The sequence below is a fragment of the Argentina silus genome, assembly GCF_951799395.1.
Source record: "Argentina silus genome assembly, chromosome: 4".
NCBI classification, from domain to species: domain Eukaryota; kingdom Metazoa; phylum Chordata; class Actinopteri; order Argentiniformes; family Argentinidae; genus Argentina; species Argentina silus.
Genome location: NC_139658.1, coordinates 12780941 through 12802606, shown reverse-complemented (window position 1 = coordinate 12802606; position 21666 = coordinate 12780941). Strand labels below are relative to the sequence as shown.

At 40.6% G+C, this 21666-nt stretch overlaps 1 protein-coding gene across 1 annotated transcript; it reads right to left on the bottom strand.

The window, feature by feature from the left end:
• Window positions 1-559: 559 nt before the first annotated feature.
• Window positions 560-21452, bottom strand: helz2a (helicase with zinc finger 2a). Its single transcript, XM_083669186.1, has 20 exons — window positions 21391-21452; window positions 15799-16830; window positions 15403-15586; window positions 15190-15297; window positions 13821-14335; window positions 11891-12529; window positions 10867-11665; window positions 10598-10673; window positions 6911-10475; window positions 6708-6787; window positions 6198-6344; window positions 5694-5855; window positions 5207-5351; window positions 4872-4988; window positions 4554-4743; window positions 3831-3965; window positions 3452-3664; window positions 3200-3356; window positions 2841-3008; window positions 560-2272 (listed from the first exon to the last, which is right to left on the bottom strand). The coding sequence occupies exons 2-20, from the start codon at window positions 16803-16805 to the stop codon at window positions 2106-2108; spliced, it is 8574 nt and encodes a 2857-aa protein (XP_083525312.1). The 5' UTR covers window positions 16806-16830; window positions 21391-21452; the 3' UTR covers window positions 560-2105.
• Between the last annotated feature and the right edge of the window lie 214 nt (window positions 21453-21666).

The following is a 21666-nucleotide window of genomic DNA, read 5'->3' as shown; positions in this document are numbered from 1 at the left end:
CCCACATTTCATTTGACAACCGCAGTAATGATGTCCTAAAATGACCAAATCGATGATTCAGAGAGGCAACAGTATAACAAAAATATAAGGGATGAGTAGGTTGTATACAATTACTCGGATGTACCTAAATAAGCCCAATTCCTTCCAGCACAAGTGCAAAAGGCTTGCTTTTCTACCCAAGGAATCAATCTGCTTGCCTTGAAAATTGTGCTATTGGCAGCCTATGTCCTACCCTACCCTAGCTCTTGATGCTGGGAACATTTTATTATTACAGCGACTTACACACAGGTGCTGTTACTTACATTATTCTCTCTACAGTTCATGGACCACAGTCAAAGGGTATTCCATGAGAGTTTAAGGAGCATAATTCACCTCAGTTGGAAAAATTGCACTTTCAAGCTGATCCAAATCCATGTCTAACAGAAAGTGTTAGTCAATAAAACTAAGCTAAGGTGAAGCTGCTTTCAAGAAAGAGAAAGAGACCATTATAGACTCCTACACAATTTCAACGGAAAATACCTGTCAGAATAAATGCATTGCAGCTAAAAATGTAGGCAAGGCAAGGCAACTTTATTTATATAGCACATTTCATACACAAGGCAGACTCAAAGTGCTTCACATAAAAACATGTCATACAATAAAATGAAGTAATAAAATGAAATAAGCAAAGAATAAAGATATAAAAGTGCAAAAGTTAAAATGCATTATAGTAAAAAAGTGCAAAAGTTAAAAGTGCAATGTAGTTAAGATTTAGCAGAAAGCTAAAGCTGAACATTAACGTTTTTAGCCTTGATTTAAAAGTGGTCAGATTTGGGGCAAGTCTTAAGTCTTCAGGAAGTTTATTCCAGCTATTTGTTGCATAGTAACTAAATCCTGCTTTCCCATGTTTTGTATTTACTCTGGGAACCATTAACATTGGTCTCAGATGATCTTTTTGGTCTAGGAGGCTTGTGTAGCAGAAGCATTTCAGTGATATACTTTGGCCCTAAGCCATGTACTGATTTATAGGTGAGCAGCAGTATTTTGAAATCAATTCTCTGACATACGGGGCACCAATAGAAGGATTTAAGAATTGGTGTAATTTCAGTTTGATTATTTCCATCTCAGCTTTTCCAAGTGAAATAAAACAAGCAATGGCGTTTTACTGCCTGACCGTGATCCTACTTTCCCTGGGATTGCCACTCTCAACTCAACAAGGAGACTGCTCTACCCAGTGTTCCGCCTGTGCAAAGAAGCCCATTCTAAACCTTCCCATCAATCAACTGGTATGACATCAATAATAAGACATAATTGATATATGATATATCTGTCAGAGGAAGTAAACACTACATGTATCAGTTAAGAGTAAGTGTGGAGTAGATGCATATTATTGCAGTCAATGCATATTATTGCATATTAGATTTCAAACAGTGTTCAGACTGTAACATTGTGAAGCTTCAATAATACAAGCCCCAAAGACATTCATGATAACATTGGCACAAAAACTGTTTTTCTTCACTTTGACTATATTATTCTATTTACTTGCATGGTTTAATGTCTGTTTTCTACACTGAGGTGACAAATTTCATGTTTTTACAGATGTGACTGATTTCTGATCAGATTGAGCTGATTGAACTAAATTTAATTCAATTCATACAACTTTCCCAGAGGGCTAATTAGAAGGGGCAATGTCAGTACAGGTAATAATCACATACATACATAAAAAACACAATTCTCTGAACTGAATAACATTGCTAACTGATTATGAATAATATCTCCTAGAATAGGCTCACCCGACACATTCAGTAGCTAAACATTTTAGAAAATTAGTTGGAATTGAGATTTCCATAGGCTTTGTTCAACAACTATACCTTGAAATTGACCAGGGGTGGCTGGTGGAGGCAGAAATCAGAGGATGGGCTCATTATAAAACCAAATATATCAATTCCATTTCTGGTAAAAACTATAACAAGAAAGGATTGGTCACAGAGAAATCAGGCTGCACATTCAGGATCTATGGCAAACACACTGATCTGGTCCCTGAGCGAGATGCTACTCAGGACATCACTCCGTCTGTGGACAAAGGAGCCAGGGCAATAATCTCAGGCATATCACCTCATACATCTTCACTTCCCGTTTTGAACCTTTGAGGCTCGCCTAGTCCGTGATTTGTGTTTGACTTGTGGGTTTTGAACTTGAATGTTCTTAGCAGGATCGACCACACAGCCATGTTCCTCATAGTGACTCAGTAAACGTCTCCACAGTGAGCTGCACTTCAGTAACTCTCGGTTTCCTATAAAAGGAACACAGAGAGCGGGTCACTATAATCAACCGAAATATAACTCATACACAAAACTGACAGTAAAGAGATTAGGGTGTCACAAAGAGGATTTTCAAAGTTTAATTTCCTTGGAAAAGTAAACTGGTTTGTCCTAATCCTCAGTACGTTCAATCCCAGGTGTGCAAGAAATTTATAAACAACAGATTAATTTACTCCTCAGGACAAAACACCATTACACTGTGTGTAGGCAAAACTTCATGCATGCACTTTGATGAATAATGAATGAATGATGACTGATAAATTATCAATCTGATCTGTATGGTGTTGAGTTCTGCCAGATTTTAGTCTATATTGTGACTAAAGATCTAGAGCCAAGGATAGTTCATCCAAATTACAAAATTCCTTAGCTTGTCAGAGGCCTGTGTACAAGATCAGAGTTCAATCCACTCTCTGGGTTTGTTTATGTGTAGCCACTGCCAAAGTCTGCTAATATTAACATTTTCTAGGTAAGTTATGTCATTTTCATAATTTGGGTGAACTATCCCTTTAAGTTGTGTGATATTACATATCATTATCTCACCAATGATGCAGAGCCCTTCCTGAGCTCGGGTGATGCCCACATTGAGTTGGTTGGGATCTATGATAAAACCAAGTTTCTTGATGAGCCATGCTTTGGTTGGCGCTGTGTCGATGTCTGACTCAGGACATGAGCGCACAGTGGACAGGATCACATAACGCCATTCACTCCCTACAGATGAAAAGAGTATAAATGCTTCATGTCCAGTTTTCCTTCTATCTCTCCTCTTAGGGGTGGAATTAAATCAAACCCGCATTGTGGCAATGTTCTGAGCGATAACATTGTAACAGAGTCTGCTGAAAATATAAATGTCTTGACATATAAAATATAATATTTGTGCTTTCTAGATAAAACAGCTTTACCTTGACTTTTTGTGATGGTGGTCACACTGACATTCCCAATACACTGCTTTAACAGGACATTGTTGATCTTCGACACCTGGGCGTTGTATGGCGTCAAAATGACGACATCTTTCCCTTTGACCCCAGCATGCTTGATCAACAGCGAAGCAATGCGAACCTAACAACAAAAGGTTTTAGCCTCACTGTCAACATGGAATGGACATTCATTGAGATTTGTGACGTTGCACAACAGTCTCTGTGGTTTTATCTCACCGCTTGCTCAGCCTCCTCCATGTTGGCCTTGGAGTTTTCATTCCCCTGCTCTGTGGAGACCACCAGATTGATCTCTTTACCTTCAACATGCCCAAAGAGGATAGGGGTCGGATAGTGAGTCTGAGAGAGCATGACGCTTGCTTTCCGCTGTGCTCCTGACCTGAGAATGCCCTTGTAGAACTCCTTAGAGGGGAACTCACATATGCGCTCATGCTGAGAAGAGGAATCAAACATATTGCAGTTTTAAGAGTTATAGGAAAATACACAAACATCTCTGATGTGACAAGAGTAACACAAATATCATCCAGCACAGGTTTCCAAACAGACATTATGCAAGTGTCGTATCATATCATATCTTTACAATTGGACATCCACATACCATTCTGTACTGCGTATCAAGCATCATGGCCTTCTCCATGTAACGTTCAAAGAGAGATTTCCTCATACCCAATCTTGACACCAGATCACAATGGATAATTGGCTGTAATTGCTTGTGATCCCCCAGCAAAACAATCTGGAAGGCGGATATCATCAGTAAAAATATCAGAAAATGCTATTTTTTGACTAGTGATAATGCTCTTTATGTATTGCTTCTTGTAATTTAAATCACACTTCACACCACAGTGCTCTCATTACTGTGTTAAAACAATTCTAAGTAGAATGTAATAAGTATTTGTATTACTTATTATATAATATTATATAATATTATAGTGCACTTACGCTAACACAGGGTTATGGTTAGAGTTAGGGTTAGGGTTAGGGTTCGGGTTAGGGCTAGTGTTATTTCTGTACAATGTAGTAGTGATCAACTTGCACAATATGTATTACACTATACTTACAATAGTAATTACATAGAGCACTCTAATGAGTATATAGTTATACAACGTTTCTTTACAGTAAATTATAACAATATAAATCAATCAAGGTGAAATACATTTCTGAAGGAGATTTGGTTGGTAGTTTATAAAACCTGATTTAGTGTGAATTTATTATCTGCAGTATACAATACACCACAACACAGAAACTGGAATTAACATATGATTTTACAATTATCAATTTATTATCCTAGTTAATGTCTATGAATTAATCCACTGTCAATTACCTGTTCAGGCTTATGGGTCACAAGAGGAATGAAGGCTTCAGGCTCAGTTGCCATGGCACACTCGTCAATGATGATCTGTTGCAAGTCCAGCTTAGAGAAGTTTGGATTTGATGCCGCAGTGCAAGTACAAAGAATGACATCATGCCTCATCAACTCATGCTGCCGGGCTTTGTATAGGAGGCCTTTGTAGCTAATAATAGAGGGAAAATACTTTTAGGGCAAAGCACAAAATTAAATTAATAATAAAATCCTAATGTGCTGTATATCTCGGAATTATACATGATATTAATTAAATTGAATTCATTTAGTTGAAAATACCTTGTAATCTCCTCATCTGTGAGGTTTTCTCCCATTCGAATTCTTGCATCAAAGGAAAGTATTTGACAAGAGAATGGGTTCTCCTGCATCCGCATAAGATGATGCAAGGTGATGGACCTGAAATCAAATTAAAAAACCTCCTCAAATTAAAATGTTTTAATGGTAATGAAAGTCATGCTATGAAGTAAAGACACGTTATGAGATTACCAAAATATACAAATGTTAACAGTGGGTATTGCAAACTGCAAAACGGATGCAATCTCAATGCCAAAATGGATGTTCTGACACTCAAAGTGATGTCATTTCACTATACATTTACTCTGGAAAAATGGTACCTGAGCTCTCTGTTGGGTTTCTCCTCCCTGACAGTTCTCCGTGACAGCTTCATGTTACTGCCTGGATATGGAAACTCCAACATCTCCATCTGATCACTGTAAACACGGAGTGGCTTCAGTACCTCCTTCAGTTTCAGAAGTTGACCTTTGGCATAAACAGAGAGACAGGTTTATGTGACATGCCATGTGTGATTATCCGACTCACTGAGACACCAAGGTACTGATGCACAGATCTTTGTATGTAGAGCAATTGAAGTCCATAGATCTTTGATAGGACCCCACTTTTATTCTGTTATTACTTTGAGCTATATCACACACTACTTGTGTATTCCAGCCCTACAGATACAAACATCAACACTGGATAGGCCTATTAACATCATTTCAGGTGCACAATGTTATTGAAAGCCAACTATTCCATAAAAAACTACTCTCAAACAATTTCTCATCAAGATAATACCATCACATCATACAAGGGAAAGGCACATACCAGCTACAACATCCACAGATTTATTGGAGGGGCCGCAATACAGAATGCACCTCTTCTTTGGAGAGCCATCAACAGCTGTAGGCCTTTGGGTGGTTTGGACATTTTGGTTTTGCATGAAGAACCAGTAAACTATGTGAACTCCAACCACTGTTTTCCCAGTCCCTGCAAGATATTATTTGAGATCATATTTCTATAATTGTTAATTCATTTAAAGAGATGTACATGCATTTGAAATAGATTTAGTGGACATTAGAGCAGGCCAGGTTTTGGTACCCCTGAACCAAGGTAATGACACTTTAAACACTTTTAACAGCTTATAACTACCTATAAACTGTCCATAAAGAATTTCTATACTCTTCACAATCCCTCTAAATTTGATACTTTAATGTAAAGTATTATCCAATAAACCTAGCAACAGAAAATGTAAAAGAAAAACAGACCAAACTAAATAACGACAGAGTATAACAACATCATATTGCAACATTATATGGACAATGTGCCTACCTGGAGGTCCCTGAATGAGAGTGAATCGATTTTCGAGTGCCTCTCTTATGGCATTGACTTGGCTGTTGTTCAGATCTGGAAACTGGACTGAGGAACTGAGATCTTTAATCTCAAATCTGACACGCTTCAGTCCTTTAGTTACAGGTTCTATGTGAAACAAAACCACAAACAATGTAAAGGACCATTTATTGTGATAACATCCTCACAACCATGCAGAGCTTAATTGCTGCCTATTAAAAACCATACAAAATGATAATATACGGTGGCTTCAGTCATCTATTGTTTCATTGTGCAAAGTGTTTTTTTTTTATTTTATTTTTTTAATGTTTTTAGGGCATTTCTGCTTCATTGGGATAGAGACAGTAGAGATTGACAAGAAGGATGGGAGAGAGAGGAGGAATGACATACAAGATAGGTCGAGGGTCGAAATCGAACCAGGAAACTTGCGATTACGTGGTAAGCGCATTAGTGTGCTTCGCCACTAAGCGCCCGCGTGCTAGGTGTTTCTACCTTTTGTCTTCTTGCCAAGAGCAATGTCCTTCACAAGTTGATTAGCCTGGGTTAGGTTGTTGATGGCATCCTCTTTACGTCTGCAAATTATACAGAAACATTCATTTTATTGCACATATTATCTTCTTTTCTTGATTACAACTTCAAACATGTGGTGCCTACTAACTTGTGTAAAGAAATAAAGAAAACACCAAAAAACCTACACATCAGGTAGCAGTTTTGGGATCAGTTCCACTGTGTATCTTGTATCCGTCCTATAGACCCTTTCTGGAATCTCGGCCATAGACATGTGGTTAATCCGGAAGTCAATCTGAATGTAGGAGAGCTCCTTAGCTTCTTCCTCACTAGTGACTGTAGTAGTTATTCCACGAGCAACCCAAATAGGAGATTGGATGTCAATGAGATGTTGATCGTTCACAGCAGTGTCAAAGTTTGGCAAATCTGCCCTGACACATTGGTTTTGATTCCTCATGCGAATGCACAACAATGTGTGTTTAAGATTACACTCGATGGCCCACTGCTTTATCTTCTCAAGTGGCAACTGGAAGAATCCAGAGAGTTGTCTGTCTTTATCTGTCTGTCTCCATGCCAAGTGCACATCTTCAATGACAATGCTATCATTTTCTGCAACAGCATTGGCGGCTGATTCCATCTCACACAATGGTTTCCATATCTTCTGATATTCCATATAAGTGGAATATGTTTGCTTTGATGCTTGAAGTGCATATTTGGAGAAACACTGAGTTGAGTTTTTGGAGTGCTCCAAGCAAATCTCAAACTTGGCACTTACAATCAGCATCTGAACTACAGGCACTAACAGTCCCCGCATTGTGTCTGTGCCCAGTTGTACCTCCACTGTCTTGCCAGGATTTACCCTCAAGGTCAATTCAGTATAGTGATATGGATTGGGATTGGTCCTTGCCATCTTTGATGTATCTTCAAGCAGACATTGGTCTGATCTTTCCTGTTGGTTTGCACTTGTGCTGATGGTCTGTAGGGATTGAAGCATGCTGTCCCAGTTTTCTTCCTTGAGAGCTGACAGCATACCTTTCCACAAGTCAGTAGGCACCGATGTCACTAATGGATCAGGGTCCTGTTGCTGCAGTTCAATAAGGATGTGCTCATTTGTGAAGGAGTATACTCTTCTCATCCATTTCAGAACCACACAGTTGTCATGGTCATTCCACTCTGGTAGGTCTGTTAACTGCATGTCCCTGTACAACATAGGCTGCACTTCTGGTATGGATCTTCGATTCAATGGAAAAGATACCATTAAACCTCTTCCATTTGGGGAGGTGTCAATGACAAAGGCTACCTTTCTTGCACTTTCATTGTTCAGCTGCGATGCAAGACTCAAACCGTGGGCTTTCCTATCATACATTGATTGCCTGTCAGATTTTTGAGAAAAGCTCAGACAGGACCTGTCAATCTCAAGAGAAGTGTACCCGACTTCATTATTTTTAAGAACTGAGTGCAGGACCCTCTGTACAATAACATCCACATATCGCCGAATGGGTGAGGAAGCCCAAGTGTAGCTGTCAAGCTGAAGGTCGTAGTGCCCAACCCTAGACAGGTGAGCTGAATTAGAGCGCAGAATCTGTGATTTATGCATGGTCTTCCTTGATTCAATGACTAAAGGCTGAAGTTGGGGATGAATATCATCAGTTGTTATAAGGTCCACAATTCTGTGGATATCCTTGTTTTTATGTGCAGACTCCAGGCACCTCATGATGGGAGTTAAAACTGAAAATGTCTCTGGGGGCTGGGATACTAGCCCCTGATGGATTTCATTCTCTGTTCCAATTGGAAGCATCTGGTTAGAGGAACCCTGGTAAAGCTTAGAAACCTTATCCCTCTTCTTATCTTCAGCATTGCTATTCTGATCTGTACAGTGTGTCAAATGAATGGACAAGGGAATCAACAAGCTGAATTTTTCTTTCAGTTGGCAAAGCTTCTCAGTGTTTGGCTGGTCTTGGCATCTAACTGGGGTGCAGTTCACCGTCTTTGTATCATTCAGCAACCGGTTAGTGACAGCATGGTTGAACATAACCATGAGCTCCTCTACCATCTTATGAGACCGTCTTCTGCCAATGACCACATCTTCATCAGGAGACTTGTAGCACCAGTCTTCCTGTTTCCTGTACTTCCTGTGTATCTCAGAGAAGTGGCATGCTATGGCGAGGCAGCCTTCCAAAGTGTCATAACTTTGGTTGTTATCAGTGGAGTTTTGGATGATGTTTTCAGCCTCCTCATATGACAACTTTCTGTCTGAGCATATTACAGAGAGGCCAAATGTACTTGCCTTGATGCAGTCAGTTTCCTTGTCAATTTGCAATGTCAAAGATATGGTGTTTCGTTCACATCCAGGGAGTAGACTGAAATTGTTGGTGCTCAGACTATCTGGGAACATATAAACAGGCTCTCTTCCAGGGGGGTAAAATGACGTTCCAATCTGCTGTGCATATGTGTCTAGTGGACTGCCCTTGGTCACAAAACTTGCAACATCAGCAATATGAACTCCAATTTCATAGTCCTGATCTAAATCTCTCACACTGATTGCATCATCAAGATCCTTTGAATGTACAGGGTCAATCGTAAAGGTAGTAAATCCTCGATAATCCCTCCGACTTTTCACATCTGCATTCAGATCCTTGATAATTTCAAGGTGTTTTTCAACAGATGGTGGGAGTTCCCTTGCCAATTGATATTCTATGTCCAATACTTCCAGTCCAGCATTTAGAGATGTTACTTTGGGGAGTACTTTTACTACAACTCCTAAGGGGTATAGAAATTTCTCTCGCCACTTCAAGACTTTGACAACAAAGAGATTGTTTCTTTTGGATTCCTCATTTATCTTCACAAACCTCTCAACTCTTAAATGCTCATTCTCCAGTTTTCGCACTGCAATGTAGCCTGGCTTATCCTTCCAAAATGGTGTGTAAATTTTGGAGATGCAGTTGTTGATAGGTGTCATTACCTGGGTATCATGCTGATCATGGGTACAGATGAACACCTTGGAGTTACTTTCACTGTTGAGCACGCTTTGCACTTTCCCATGTGGAGGATGGCAATCATTCTTCAATATCTGCACAACAACCTGATCTCCAGGGAAAGAACAACCAATGTTCTTTCTACCTTTGATATTGATGCGGAGGGAAGGCTCATCAAGAGGTATGGCGTAACCTGAGTAAAATGTCTCCATAATCAAGGTGCAGTGTTTGTCATTATTTAGACCTCTCTGTATCGGTGTGTTTAGACACGTAGGAGATCTATCTTGGCTTGTTTCCGTTTCATGTCCATCGAATTTGTTGACAATGTGCTCCCCCCAGACGATATCTAACAGACCCTCAGATGTTACATTCACTTGTACATTTTTACTCTCATCAAGAAGTTCCTTCAGTATCGGGTCTTCTATGTCAGGTATTTCAGATGTGGATGATTCACTATCACTGTTGTCCTCTGTATCATCTTTAATGAATCTTGAAATCTCTCTCACTTCTTGTTTCAAGATGTCTTCAGTAAGGGTTTGTGGATGTGTACTTTGTTTGCTGATGCAATGCTCGACGTAGGTCTTCCAGATTTTTGAGCTTTTCCCAAAGTAGCAGAGAGCAGCAGCATCTCCAATGACAACAACCTGGGATTGAGCCCTGGTCATGGCTGTGTTCAGCACACGCGCATCATTGAAGACTTCCAGACAAGTTGAGTCAGATGGGAGGAGGCTGTCACGGGTCTGAAGAGCTGTCATTACTATTACCCTGAACTGCTTGCCTGTCAAGAAACCAGAACAGGTGTCAATGTTTTATGTTAAACTACTTGTTATTTTGACAGCAATACAATGTTTAGAGAATAAAGAAATGGCATCAAATACATTAGGTCTTCTTTATAAATACCTTGAACATTGGCTATATTTTCCACAGTCACATGGCCAAGATGTGTCATTCGAAGCTTTTTCCTGATCAGTGAAACCTATGTATGGAGAAGCATAGCAATAATATCATAAAACTTAAAAAATACTATTTAAAAGTGTAGCCATTTCACCCCTACATAAAAGTTTTATCTCAAGAAATGATTGATGAAAATTCCTAAACACTGATATTCCATTCATATAATTGATAATTAGTGTTTGCCAATACGTTCAGATGACAAATAGCCATTTTACCTGGCATCCTTCAGATAGAACACAAATAGAGCTTTGATCTTGACTTCCCCATGTGAGTGGCCAGTCTCTGAGAAGATTTTGCACTATTTCAACCACGCTTGCAACCTCCTCAAGATTAAACCATGACATAGATAAGGGGTCCAGGTGGCATTCTCCTCTGACATGGTGGAACCTGAGCGGATGGTCTTTAGGATGAGCTGGAACATTTCCAACAGCCTTAATGGCATCACACTTGCCAACATAAAAGGTTTTGGACACAAATTCCACTATCTCTTTGGTGGAGCGATAGTTCTCGTTGAAAATGATTCTGCTCTTCAGTGCAGCACTATCCTTTTGGCCTTGATAGTAGATGAAGAGGCGGTTCAGTAGAGTGTGATTGGAGCGTTGGTCATCTTCCACTGAAAAGAGCTTTGGAGACATCTGCATATGATCTCCAGCTAAAACCACTCGGGTGTCTCGCCCTGCCAGACCAAGGGGCATCAGTGCCTCACATTCCAGCATCTGTGAGGCTTCATCAATCAGGATGTGGGTGAAGTAGCCATCAGGGAGCTTCAGGTCATGGAAGTCCCTTGCCATTGCAGTGGTTGTTATGACTATTCTGTGGCAATCTAAGGCAGACTTTGTAGGAGGGAGGAAAAACTGGCCATCTTGGGATAGAAGGCAGTAACTTTGTGTGATGTTATCTGTGGCACTGATAGGAACCCCTTGTTTATTTGCCTTTATCCTGAGTGGTTTCATCTCATGGTGTCCAGAGCTGATGTATGGATGGAAGTGATCTTTGACATACAAATCTGCAGAACTGACAAAGGAGAGAGTTAGAGAGTTTAGCCTTGCTTGCTTTTTAGCAGTAAAACCATTTAATTGTTAACAACCATAACAACCATACATGGAACCGGTCTATTAATTACAGTGTTTATAATACACAAGTTTTGTGTCATAACAAATAGAAGTACCAGAAATATCAAATCTGAATTAAAAATTCAAGTTATCCAGATGGGGTTGAAGATGTTTATAGGTAATTTACCTGTTTGTAAGGGTGCAAATCAGAACTCTGGTGTGAGGCTGCTGTACCAACTCTTTGGCTGCTGTCGCTAGAGTGAAGGTTTTCCCAGTTCCAAATGGTCCATATATAAGGAGGGGTGCTACACTCTCTTTACCATCCGTGTCCCCTATGATAAAATCAATGGCTGCCTGCTGCTTTGCATTCAGTTTGGGATACTGAATTTCATTCAGAGGGACACTACAGTTTCCAAATTTCGGTAGCACTCTCTCTGTGTTTGGAAGGAGATCTACAGCTTTGTGCATCTCACAGAACTTGAGACGGTTCAGCTGGAACTGAACTTCCATTTCACATGTTTCATTGTTTTGGAGCTTAAGATCAGAGCAGCATCTTTTAGAGAGCTGCAAGTGCATTTTATTTTCACTTGTGGTGTCTCGAAGGATAATGGCTTCATAGACCTTGCGACTTTGATTAGCTTGGGATACCGGTGCTATGAGAGCTGACTGAACACCTCTTCTAAGTACCAAGCCCTCTGGGGTGTCTGGGGTAAGAGTGAAAGGGACCGAGACAGCACCAAACAGTTCTCCCTGAGGAGCAATCTTCATCCCAAACTGAGGGTCATACAGGGTGGCAGACAAGGTGATGATCCCTTGAACATTGAGTCTGAAATTCATAAGAAAATGGAGAAACTCAGGTTGTTGGTCCTTCTGATTAATACAGATTTAAAATACCATCCGGGATAATCTCCCAGGATGCACAATTTGACAAGGGCCGTTTATTTCTGGCATTAATGCAGTTTCCTCAGTTTGACCCTTGCAATGTACCATAGTTTTGCTTTCGTTGAATGCACATGGATTTTCTTTATGACATGCAACAATGGACAAGGACATTTGATATAGGCATAGTTCTATATTTGACAGTAATTCAATCAGAAATATGGGGGACTTATTTATTCCCTTTGAATTTGTTGTTGTTGTAGCTCTCAGCTGAGAAGATTGATGCATCCCATCCCCATTGTATACAGTAGCTTGTCATGTTGAATAACATGGATATGGGGGAGTAGATACAAGTGAGAAGATTTTAAATGTTTTTATGTCATTTAACTTTTATCACACCTGGCTGAATTATTATTGGCTGAGAAGGTGCTAATAAAAACAATTAAAACATCTTTAATTAGGGCTACATTTGACCAAAACCAAATTGCGGTTCATTTGTGATTAATCACAGCCAACCATGTGATCAACTCAATATTTTTAATCATTTGACAGCCCTAATTTTTATGGTTATTATCTAGTTGCCAAATCAGTTTACCAAATTACAACCAGGTTAAGACATATTCTTCACAACCACCTTAAAACATATGTGAAAGTCGTCATATTTTAGTTGTCATTTTGTTGTTTGACTTCCACAGAAGACGCAGGTCATAGTTCGGTCATGATTAAAACCACAACACAGCCAGATTAAGGCTCATTTGGGTAGCTCCCAGCGATTATTGTGTCAATTCAGTTCCTCTGTGGTTATTCTAAAATCTAAAATATGCTGTCCTGAAGTAAGAGAGGTGAATGCGAAATGTATGGTAATCGCTAAAAGACATAAGAACCTTTCACTCATAATCAGTCATTAACCAGAAAGTAACAGCCATATTGTAAGGTGATAAGAAAACAAACAGTGCACATCCAGAATATGATGTCACCATTCTCATCTTTGCAGGAAGCAGTGTTGCTGGAGGTGCTGCAGCTCCCCTCTAGGAGAGGACACCCAGACCCTCCTTCAAATTATGATTATTAATGTTTGCAACAATGATTCTGCCATAGGTTTAGCTGAAACGACGCCACTGGGGGTACAGGGCATATTAAATGCATTTGGGAGGAGTGCACCAGCACACATAAAAATAGCACCCTGGTCTGGACCCACGCTCCGCTGTAATATAAAAAATGTTAGTTACTTTAATTACCTTGAAATCACCTGATCTTCTGCCATCTCCTCTCTGTAGAGGAAACTGTGCATTCTCTCCTTGTAGTTCTGATGATTCATGGGTGCATTGCTGTCATCAAGTGGTTTATACTGCAAGCTAATCTGAGGAGGCTTGTACTCCTTTAGTAGGTCTTCATGTGCTTCTGTTTCGTCTAAACATGGGATGATGACCCTGTTCCCACGATGCCAACGTTCCAGATTCTGAGAGGGATGTCTGTTGCTCTCTGGTGGCTCTACTCGCTGAAGGTCTGACTGGTTTCCTACTTTAACCTTGAGTTTCTGTAGGAGCACTGGCCTCATGTCAAAGTCAAACACCAACCATTGTTCGTAGAGGCCTGGATTGATGGACTTGAATGAGACTGTGATGTCATAGGTCATGTCTGTGTTTTCGAACTGTTCACCTGTAGAGTAGGTGCAAGGTTCAGGACTGTTTTCACCCAGGGAGAAAGAGGCTCCAGGTTCCTGTTTCAACAAGGCAACCTCCACAAGGGCTCTCTGTAATAAGACATGACACTATATTATTTCAGAGGGATTCAACTTACAGATCCAGAACCTGCCTCTCCATCATGCACTTCCACATTTTCCAATATCATGGAAGTGGATGGTGTCCACTTTCTGGCCAGGAGGTGGACCCCATCCACTTCTATTGTATTGGAAAACTCTGAAGTACGAAATAACTTGTTATGGTCCCTCCCCTTAACCAACCCTCTGGCACCACCTCGAGACCACGGCGGTCATCACTGGAGCATCCTCCTCCCAGTCGACAGCACACCTGGACCCAATCCCCAATCAACGCACCTGCAACCCATCCCCAATCAACGCCCTACAAAAACCCTGCCTGAACTCCACCACAGTGCCAGAATGTACTGTGTCTATGGTAACCTGCCCATGTGACCCGCAGACGCTTCAGCCCTATAGAATATTCCTACGTGTTACTAGTGTTTGTTTTACCTTGTGACTCACCTTGTTCTCCTGTGCCCCTCCAGAACCCTTGTCTCCCTTGGACTCCCTTGTTTATCCGTTCCACGGTCCTACCCCCTACCCTGTACGTCGACCCTACCCCTACCCCTCTCTGCTACTGGATTCCCGGTTACCGAACTCTGGACCGGACCCCGACGACCTCCTTCGATTATCCTTCTCTTCCCTACCCCTCTCCCTATTTTGTTATTATTAAATATGCCTTTGGGCTACACATCCACCCCCTCTGTGTGTCGTCATGTGGTTCCTCAGACGTTCTTGTGTAACATAAATGGGACAAAGACTTAAAAAGTGCTCTGGCGTATTGACTGGAGTGAAGGTATGTGGTTGATTTTAGAGTGAATTAACCCTTTAAGGTATTTTAGCCTTACCTCTGACTGTATTTTAAACTTCCATGTCAGTGGCACATTTTCCTTTTGACCAGAGATCATCAAGTCCTGGTTACAGTGGACATCAACGCCAGGCAATGTCTCAGACAACTACAAAAATAAAAAAGTAAAGTCATTTTACATGCACTGACCAGTTTCTGTCATAAAAGCCTGTTACTGTAATGTACTTCAATGTTCAAAAAAGGCCATACTTACAATAAGAGCCTCATTGATGCTATCTCTGTACTCTCTCAGTAGAAGGTCTTGGTATGAAAGTAATCCCTGCTCTCCAGCGGCAGTAACTTTCTTTCGAGCAGTCTTGTCTCTTGTCCGCCACTCTCGCAGTTCCTCCTCTGAGTGAGCGTCTACGCATCTGGTCCCAAGCACACATGTAGAGGCACTATGGACAAATAACATAATATTGAGAAGTTTAATTAATTTAATTTATCTCAGTTTGCTGAGATACATCTTCCTGCTGTGTGAAATGGTCAAAATAATTATGTAAGTTAATCATTTCTGTATGACAATCAAATGACAATATGACTGTTGGAATAGAAATGGTGTCATTGTGATCTGATATGTTGTGTTGATAAGTTATGTGTACATAAACACTGACAAGAGTACCTTTCACATAGTTTGTAGGCTTGGTTTGTTTGTGGTGGGTCTCGATACTTCCACTCTGTTGGCGTACTGTCATACTCCTTGACCCGTGTGCTGTGATCTAACGTGTTGCAGTGGTTCATGTAACATCCCCACGAGAAAAACTGTACTTTACAGGCTTTGCAATCGTGCTGCTGTCTCAGGGATGGCAAAGCTACCGCTTTGGGCTGTTGTCTCTGGACAGCCTGAAGCAGCTTAGAACGATCAAACCCCTGGCTCTCAGCTCTCCACACGGCCATCTCCACCTCATTGTGTGCAAACCAGCATCGGTCAGCACCATGCTGGCACTGGTTCCCTCCCTCAACATGCTTACAGTAAAACCATGAGCGGACAGTCTTTTGAGGCATCAGCCTGACTTCCACATACAAAATCTTCTTTTGCTTTTCACACTGACGAAGAATCAGAGTTGGTATCCATTGGTGCTTGTGTCTAGAAATGCATGTTGCGGTGTTTCCCTTACTGGAGATCCGATGAGGAATACTATGGAAGCATGTTTTGCAGAGCTCCATGAACTGGCCAGGAAACTGGCGCTGGATTCTCTCCCTCTGGCTGAGGCTGAGGTGGTTCATCTCGACTCCCTGTTCGGATTGGACTCCTGTCTCTCCTTTTAACCAGTTGATAAGCTCAACATGATCATGCCCTGTTTGCTTCAGAAAGTTCCACACAGCCGCCTCCTCTGAGCTTCTGGCAAAGGAGCAGCGGTCTCCATGGCAGGAACATCCCTGTCCTTCTTTAAAGTATCTGCACACTGCATACCTCTCAGGATTGGGAAACAATGGTAGCTGAGATACAGGCTTCCATTTCGTTGTGACTCCTTTCTGCTTGGCCAAGAGGATAGAACGGGTGCAGCCATGCACCGATTCCTGTTTGCCGCATAAGTCACATCCGAGATGCAGATCATGTGTTGATAGTAACTGATCGAAGTCTGTGTTGTATTCATCAGGTTGATGCTCCGTCATGGTTGGATTCGATTTTTTTTTTTCTCTGAAAGACACAGATAGTTATTTTATTTTTTATTTAAGGTGAATGTGCATTTTGCAACTGTTTTACATGATTCATTTACACAATCAATATGTATCTATCATAGAATGAAAGGCCTTGAAATCGGAGCATAGCTGAAACCTGAGATGCAAAGGGAAGTGGATCGAGGTACACTGCAACTCGCAGTCATTGTGAGAACGCAACCCCTCACCCCACGTGATAACAATGAAGAGATTATTGCCTGTGTATTTCCATTGGTGAACAATTGATTGAAATGTGTATTTCAAGACTACAGAAATGGATGGTTAGGGTGGCTTGGGACGCCAAAATGGACAGAGCTCAAGTAGCAGACTGAGACAAGGACCAAAAGGGGCAGAGCTTTGAAGGTCATTGGCAGATCACCAGAGAAAACCTGGGCTGGTATCCTATAACAGGGAAATTACATCCCTAACCCGAAATCTAAGACTCTCTATTATCAAACCACTTACCTGCCACAAAGGATACAATGCGTTGTTTATGAAAGATGGATATTGCTCTTAAATAAAATCATTGATGTGAGTAATTGATCTCCCAAAAGTTCTCCCTGGCTCTGAGGAGGTGGATCTGGACTGGAGTAGACTGTGCAGGAGAGGAGTAAGAGACTAGATTGGAATTGATCTGGGCTGGTAACCTATATTCCCCCACACTATATTGGCAAAAGACCTTCTCTTTTTTTGTGGAAGTTCCACCATCGGCAATATAGAAGGTGGCCTACACCTTTTTCCATTCCTAATTTTTTTTTGTAAATAAATGTTCCTCCTGTTTTCTGAGAATCTGCCTCCCTGTGTTTGGTCACAGTTCCCTACTGGTCATTCTTAAATTAAGCTTGAGTCAAGAGTCATGGTGCTCCAATCTTCACCTAGGTGGTGTAGTTAAGCTCTTTTATGACACTTACAACAACCTTTGGCTCAATGGGTGTGCGCAATCAGGCACCATATCACTCTATGCCGTATTAACCAATCAAATTGAACTGTTAATGAGATAAATCAACACTATTTCTGAATGAGACAAATGAGTGTTGTGAAAGGAGCAATGGGTCAAGAAGTGATGTCCAGGTTCAGAAGAGCAATTTATTACAGATCAATCTGGGAACTTCACATACATATAGGACTCAGAGTTCTATGATGCTCCACTCAACTTATATGTACAAACTTCTTATACTCTGTTGCACACAGGAACACAATTCAATGGAAAATTACAGACCAACGGATATAGAAGTATGCAGGTATGGTCAGACATTGTCTGACAGCTAGATTCCACTTATGACAGGTGTTTCGGGATGGTTTCTCAGAATTCGGCAATGTCTGCATTCACCAGATATAATAATAATATATGCCATTTAGCTGACGCTTTTATCCAAAGCGACTTACACTGCGGTGAGTGCATACATTTTTCAGTATATATGGACCCAGCGGGAATCAAACCCCCAACCTTAGCATTGTTAACACCATGCTCTACCAACTGAGCCACAGATGTCTGTAGCAGAGGCTAGAGACGGACCTGGTGGCTGTGGTTGGCAATTCCAGGGAACATAGCTTGTAGTGTGAAACTATTGAAACGTCTTAAATTGTCAAACCATCAAACATGTTTGGTTCTCCACCCTTCAGTTGAAAATACATAGCAGGCTAGCCTATTAGTAGCCTGTATATCCTGTATGCCTTTTTGTGTTGTTAGTTATTCTACCAGGGATGAGGCTATTCCTCCCAGTATCTGTAAGATTTTCAGGATCTGTTATAGCACATAATGTTTAGTTAAACTAATAGCTATCCTTATAATGAAGCTTAAAGGGACAGTTCAGGTTTTTTGTTAGACCTCATTTTCCACTTACTTGGAGTTTTTTCTGCCATGTTTTCATTTTTAGATTTCTTTGGATGGTTCCGAAGCTGGCATTTAGCCATACTAATGTACATGAATGGGATCACCTGTATGCGAACAAAAGCACAGAAAACGGCTTTCAAAATGCCTCCACGCAAAATGTAAAACATGTTGTTTTTATAGAAAATGATCTGTCATTATGCCTTTCAATAGAATGGACTAGCTACTTCAACCGAATGACCTTGTTTGTGCTGTTCTGTTCTTTGTGTTACTTCCAAACCGAGGGCAAAATGGGAAGTATTCTCAGTTTGATAAATATACATTTATGCTTCTAATAGTGGAAATAACTAATTGTTTTCATATCAACATGCCTGCATAGCCCACAAAAATATGAGATGGCTGTAGAATTTCTTGTGAAAAAGTAGTCACAATTCATGTACACTGGTATGGCTAAATGCTAGCCCCGGAAAGCTCAACAACGGAAAAAAAAGTGTCTGGATAAGCCTACAACACACAGGTTGCATACCAGTTGTCTACCCATCAACCAGAAGTGTGCACTCATGCACTTAAGAAACATAAGCATTTAAAAACATTGTATTTATGAAGAGAGAGAGAGTTCCCACCGTATTCCTTACACTAGTTAATTAAATGTAAATCTATGACCCACTTCTGGATAAGGGTAGAGAATCGGAACACAACCACAAGTTCTACATTTCATAACAATGTCAATTGTCAGTGAATGTGAATTAATGGAAAGCCTGAATTACAGGACATGTTTGTCTTCTTTTTTTTGGACAAGGGGCTAACATATGGGACAGTCCCGGGAAATATGGGTCTGGTCACCTAATGTTACATAATGATAGGCTAATTTGCTAACTGGTTGAAAATAGAGTGATACACAAAGGTGCCACCTCTGCAAACACTAGGCTGCAACTCAAGGGGTTGGTGTATACACATTAGTTGGTGTATATACTGTACGCTTTTGAGTAAAATACCCCTGTAATAGTGAATGCCCCTTTAATAGTAAATGCACCTTGTTGATGACCCATAGCTTATAAAGCAAACTGCAGGACAATGTGCCGTTGATTTTATGATTTTCACGAGGACAATCATTGTTTATAGCTCATAAAGAGGGGTGAGTGTCCTTATAGCTCTGATTCACAGCTACACTGTATGGCTTAATCATTTTAGTGTTGATAAGACATTTATTTTTTAGTTGACTTCCCCATAATCAATTCTCCACTCAAATTAGAAATGATAACAAAGTGAGTGTCATGTCACTATTCACACACACTGTCGCTCTAGTTTATTATTGCAACAAAACTGTGAGTTTATTGAGGTAAAGATTGGTCAGTGTTTACAATTTGTTAATAAAGCACAGAAAAGTGATACACAGAAATTCGGTACAATAAATAGTCCAAAGCAAAGCATGTTTTTTTTTGCCAATCAATCAAGCGTGGTATTTCTGCACACACCCCGCCAAGACACACCTGCACTGCACACCCCTGAGACAACACACATGCATCCAGGGAGAACAGAGTTCTGGGTACAGCGTCAGCCGTATTCAGCACCCTTGGAGCAGTTAGGGTGCCTTAAGTGCCTTGCTCAAAGGGACAGTACCTTAGATATGATGCCAGCAACCCACTAATCAACAGCTCACATCCGGCTCCCTCCTGGAGTGGAATTCGAACCAGCGACCTAACGATTGCTGGCCGATCTTATGGTAAATTTCTATAGAAAATAAAATTCCTAATTCCACAAAGGAAAGGTAGAGAGAGAATTAAGACCAGGATGGCCAGTGGTTGATTTGTGAGGGGAGAGTAGTGGAGATGTTATAAAGGTTACAGGAGGGAGCAAAGGTTGGAGAAAACAGATGACCAGGGCATGGGAAAGCAGGATATGGTCAACGGGAAAAGAGAAGCAGATATAAATCTAACCAGTTGTAAACAATCCAAATGGCTACCTGCCACCCTTCACTCACTCACTCACTCACTCACTCACTCACTCACTCATTCACTTACTCACTCATCCTTTTAGCTCTGGCTGGTGCATTGGGCAACAGCAATACTCCTTTGATTAATCCCATGTTTAAAGGAGATTCAAACAATAACAAAGCAGTCACCCTGTCACTTTTTCTGGAAAACTGCTGAGGGATGGGGCTGGAGAAATGTAACTACCCTTGAATTCATAGACAGAGCTATAAATGAAAGGACTGACCATCCATGAGATCAACAAACAATAGTTTTAACCATGTTTTGAAGCTATACAGTGTTTGTTTACAATTGCATTGTTTACAAACAATGGAGTAAAGCAAGATTATATAATTAACTTAAAAATATAAATAGATCTACCAATCCCAGATTGCCCCTAAAATAACATACATTCATATGCTGTAGGTAGATTACAGGAATGATGAAGCAGTCTAGATATATCTGTGAACAGTATCTTTAAATATCATCCTGTGACACATGATGTGAAACAGTATCTAATATCTGATACACTATAGGTCACACTCACAAACAAATATTGACTAACTCTAAATGTAGTATGACATCCACACTGTAGTACAAAGTCAATAATCACATAATAACAAAACCCTGAGAGAACAGATTCTGAGTTAGCAGTCCGTTTGTCTCAAACTCAAATAATGATGTATCAGTCAGTAAGTAATTCAATATCAACATAATAAACAAGAGGATTATGAAATACCTGTGCTGTTTGTCCTCTTGAAATACATTCTGTTAGACCATCAATAAACTCATGCACTCCACACAGTTCTCTGTGCAGTTCAGGAAGTCCTTGCTGCAGTATTTATGGTGTATTCACTAGGTCCTCCCCTAGCAACACCACATCCAATCTCCTCTGGGCATCAGTTTCTGTTTCTGAAGAAATGAAACTTAGAACATAAGAGGAACTAACATAAGTTTCATGATTAGTTTACTGCAAGACAGAAATATTGAGACAATGTCCACAACTGTGTGTTGG

Coding starts and splice junctions, on each gene's coding strand:
- helz2a (XM_083669186.1), bottom strand. CDS start 16,805: ATGACGGAGCATCAACCTGATGAATACAACACAGACTTCGATCAGTTA. Junction 6,345..6,707: donor TCTTGGCAAGAAGACAAAAG/GTAGAAACACCT, acceptor TGTTTCACATAG/AACCTGTAACTAAAGGACTG. Junction 3,357..3,451: donor TGGAGGAGGCTGAGCAAGCG/GTGAGATAAAAC, acceptor TTTTGTTGTTAG/GTTCGCATTGCTTCGCTGTT.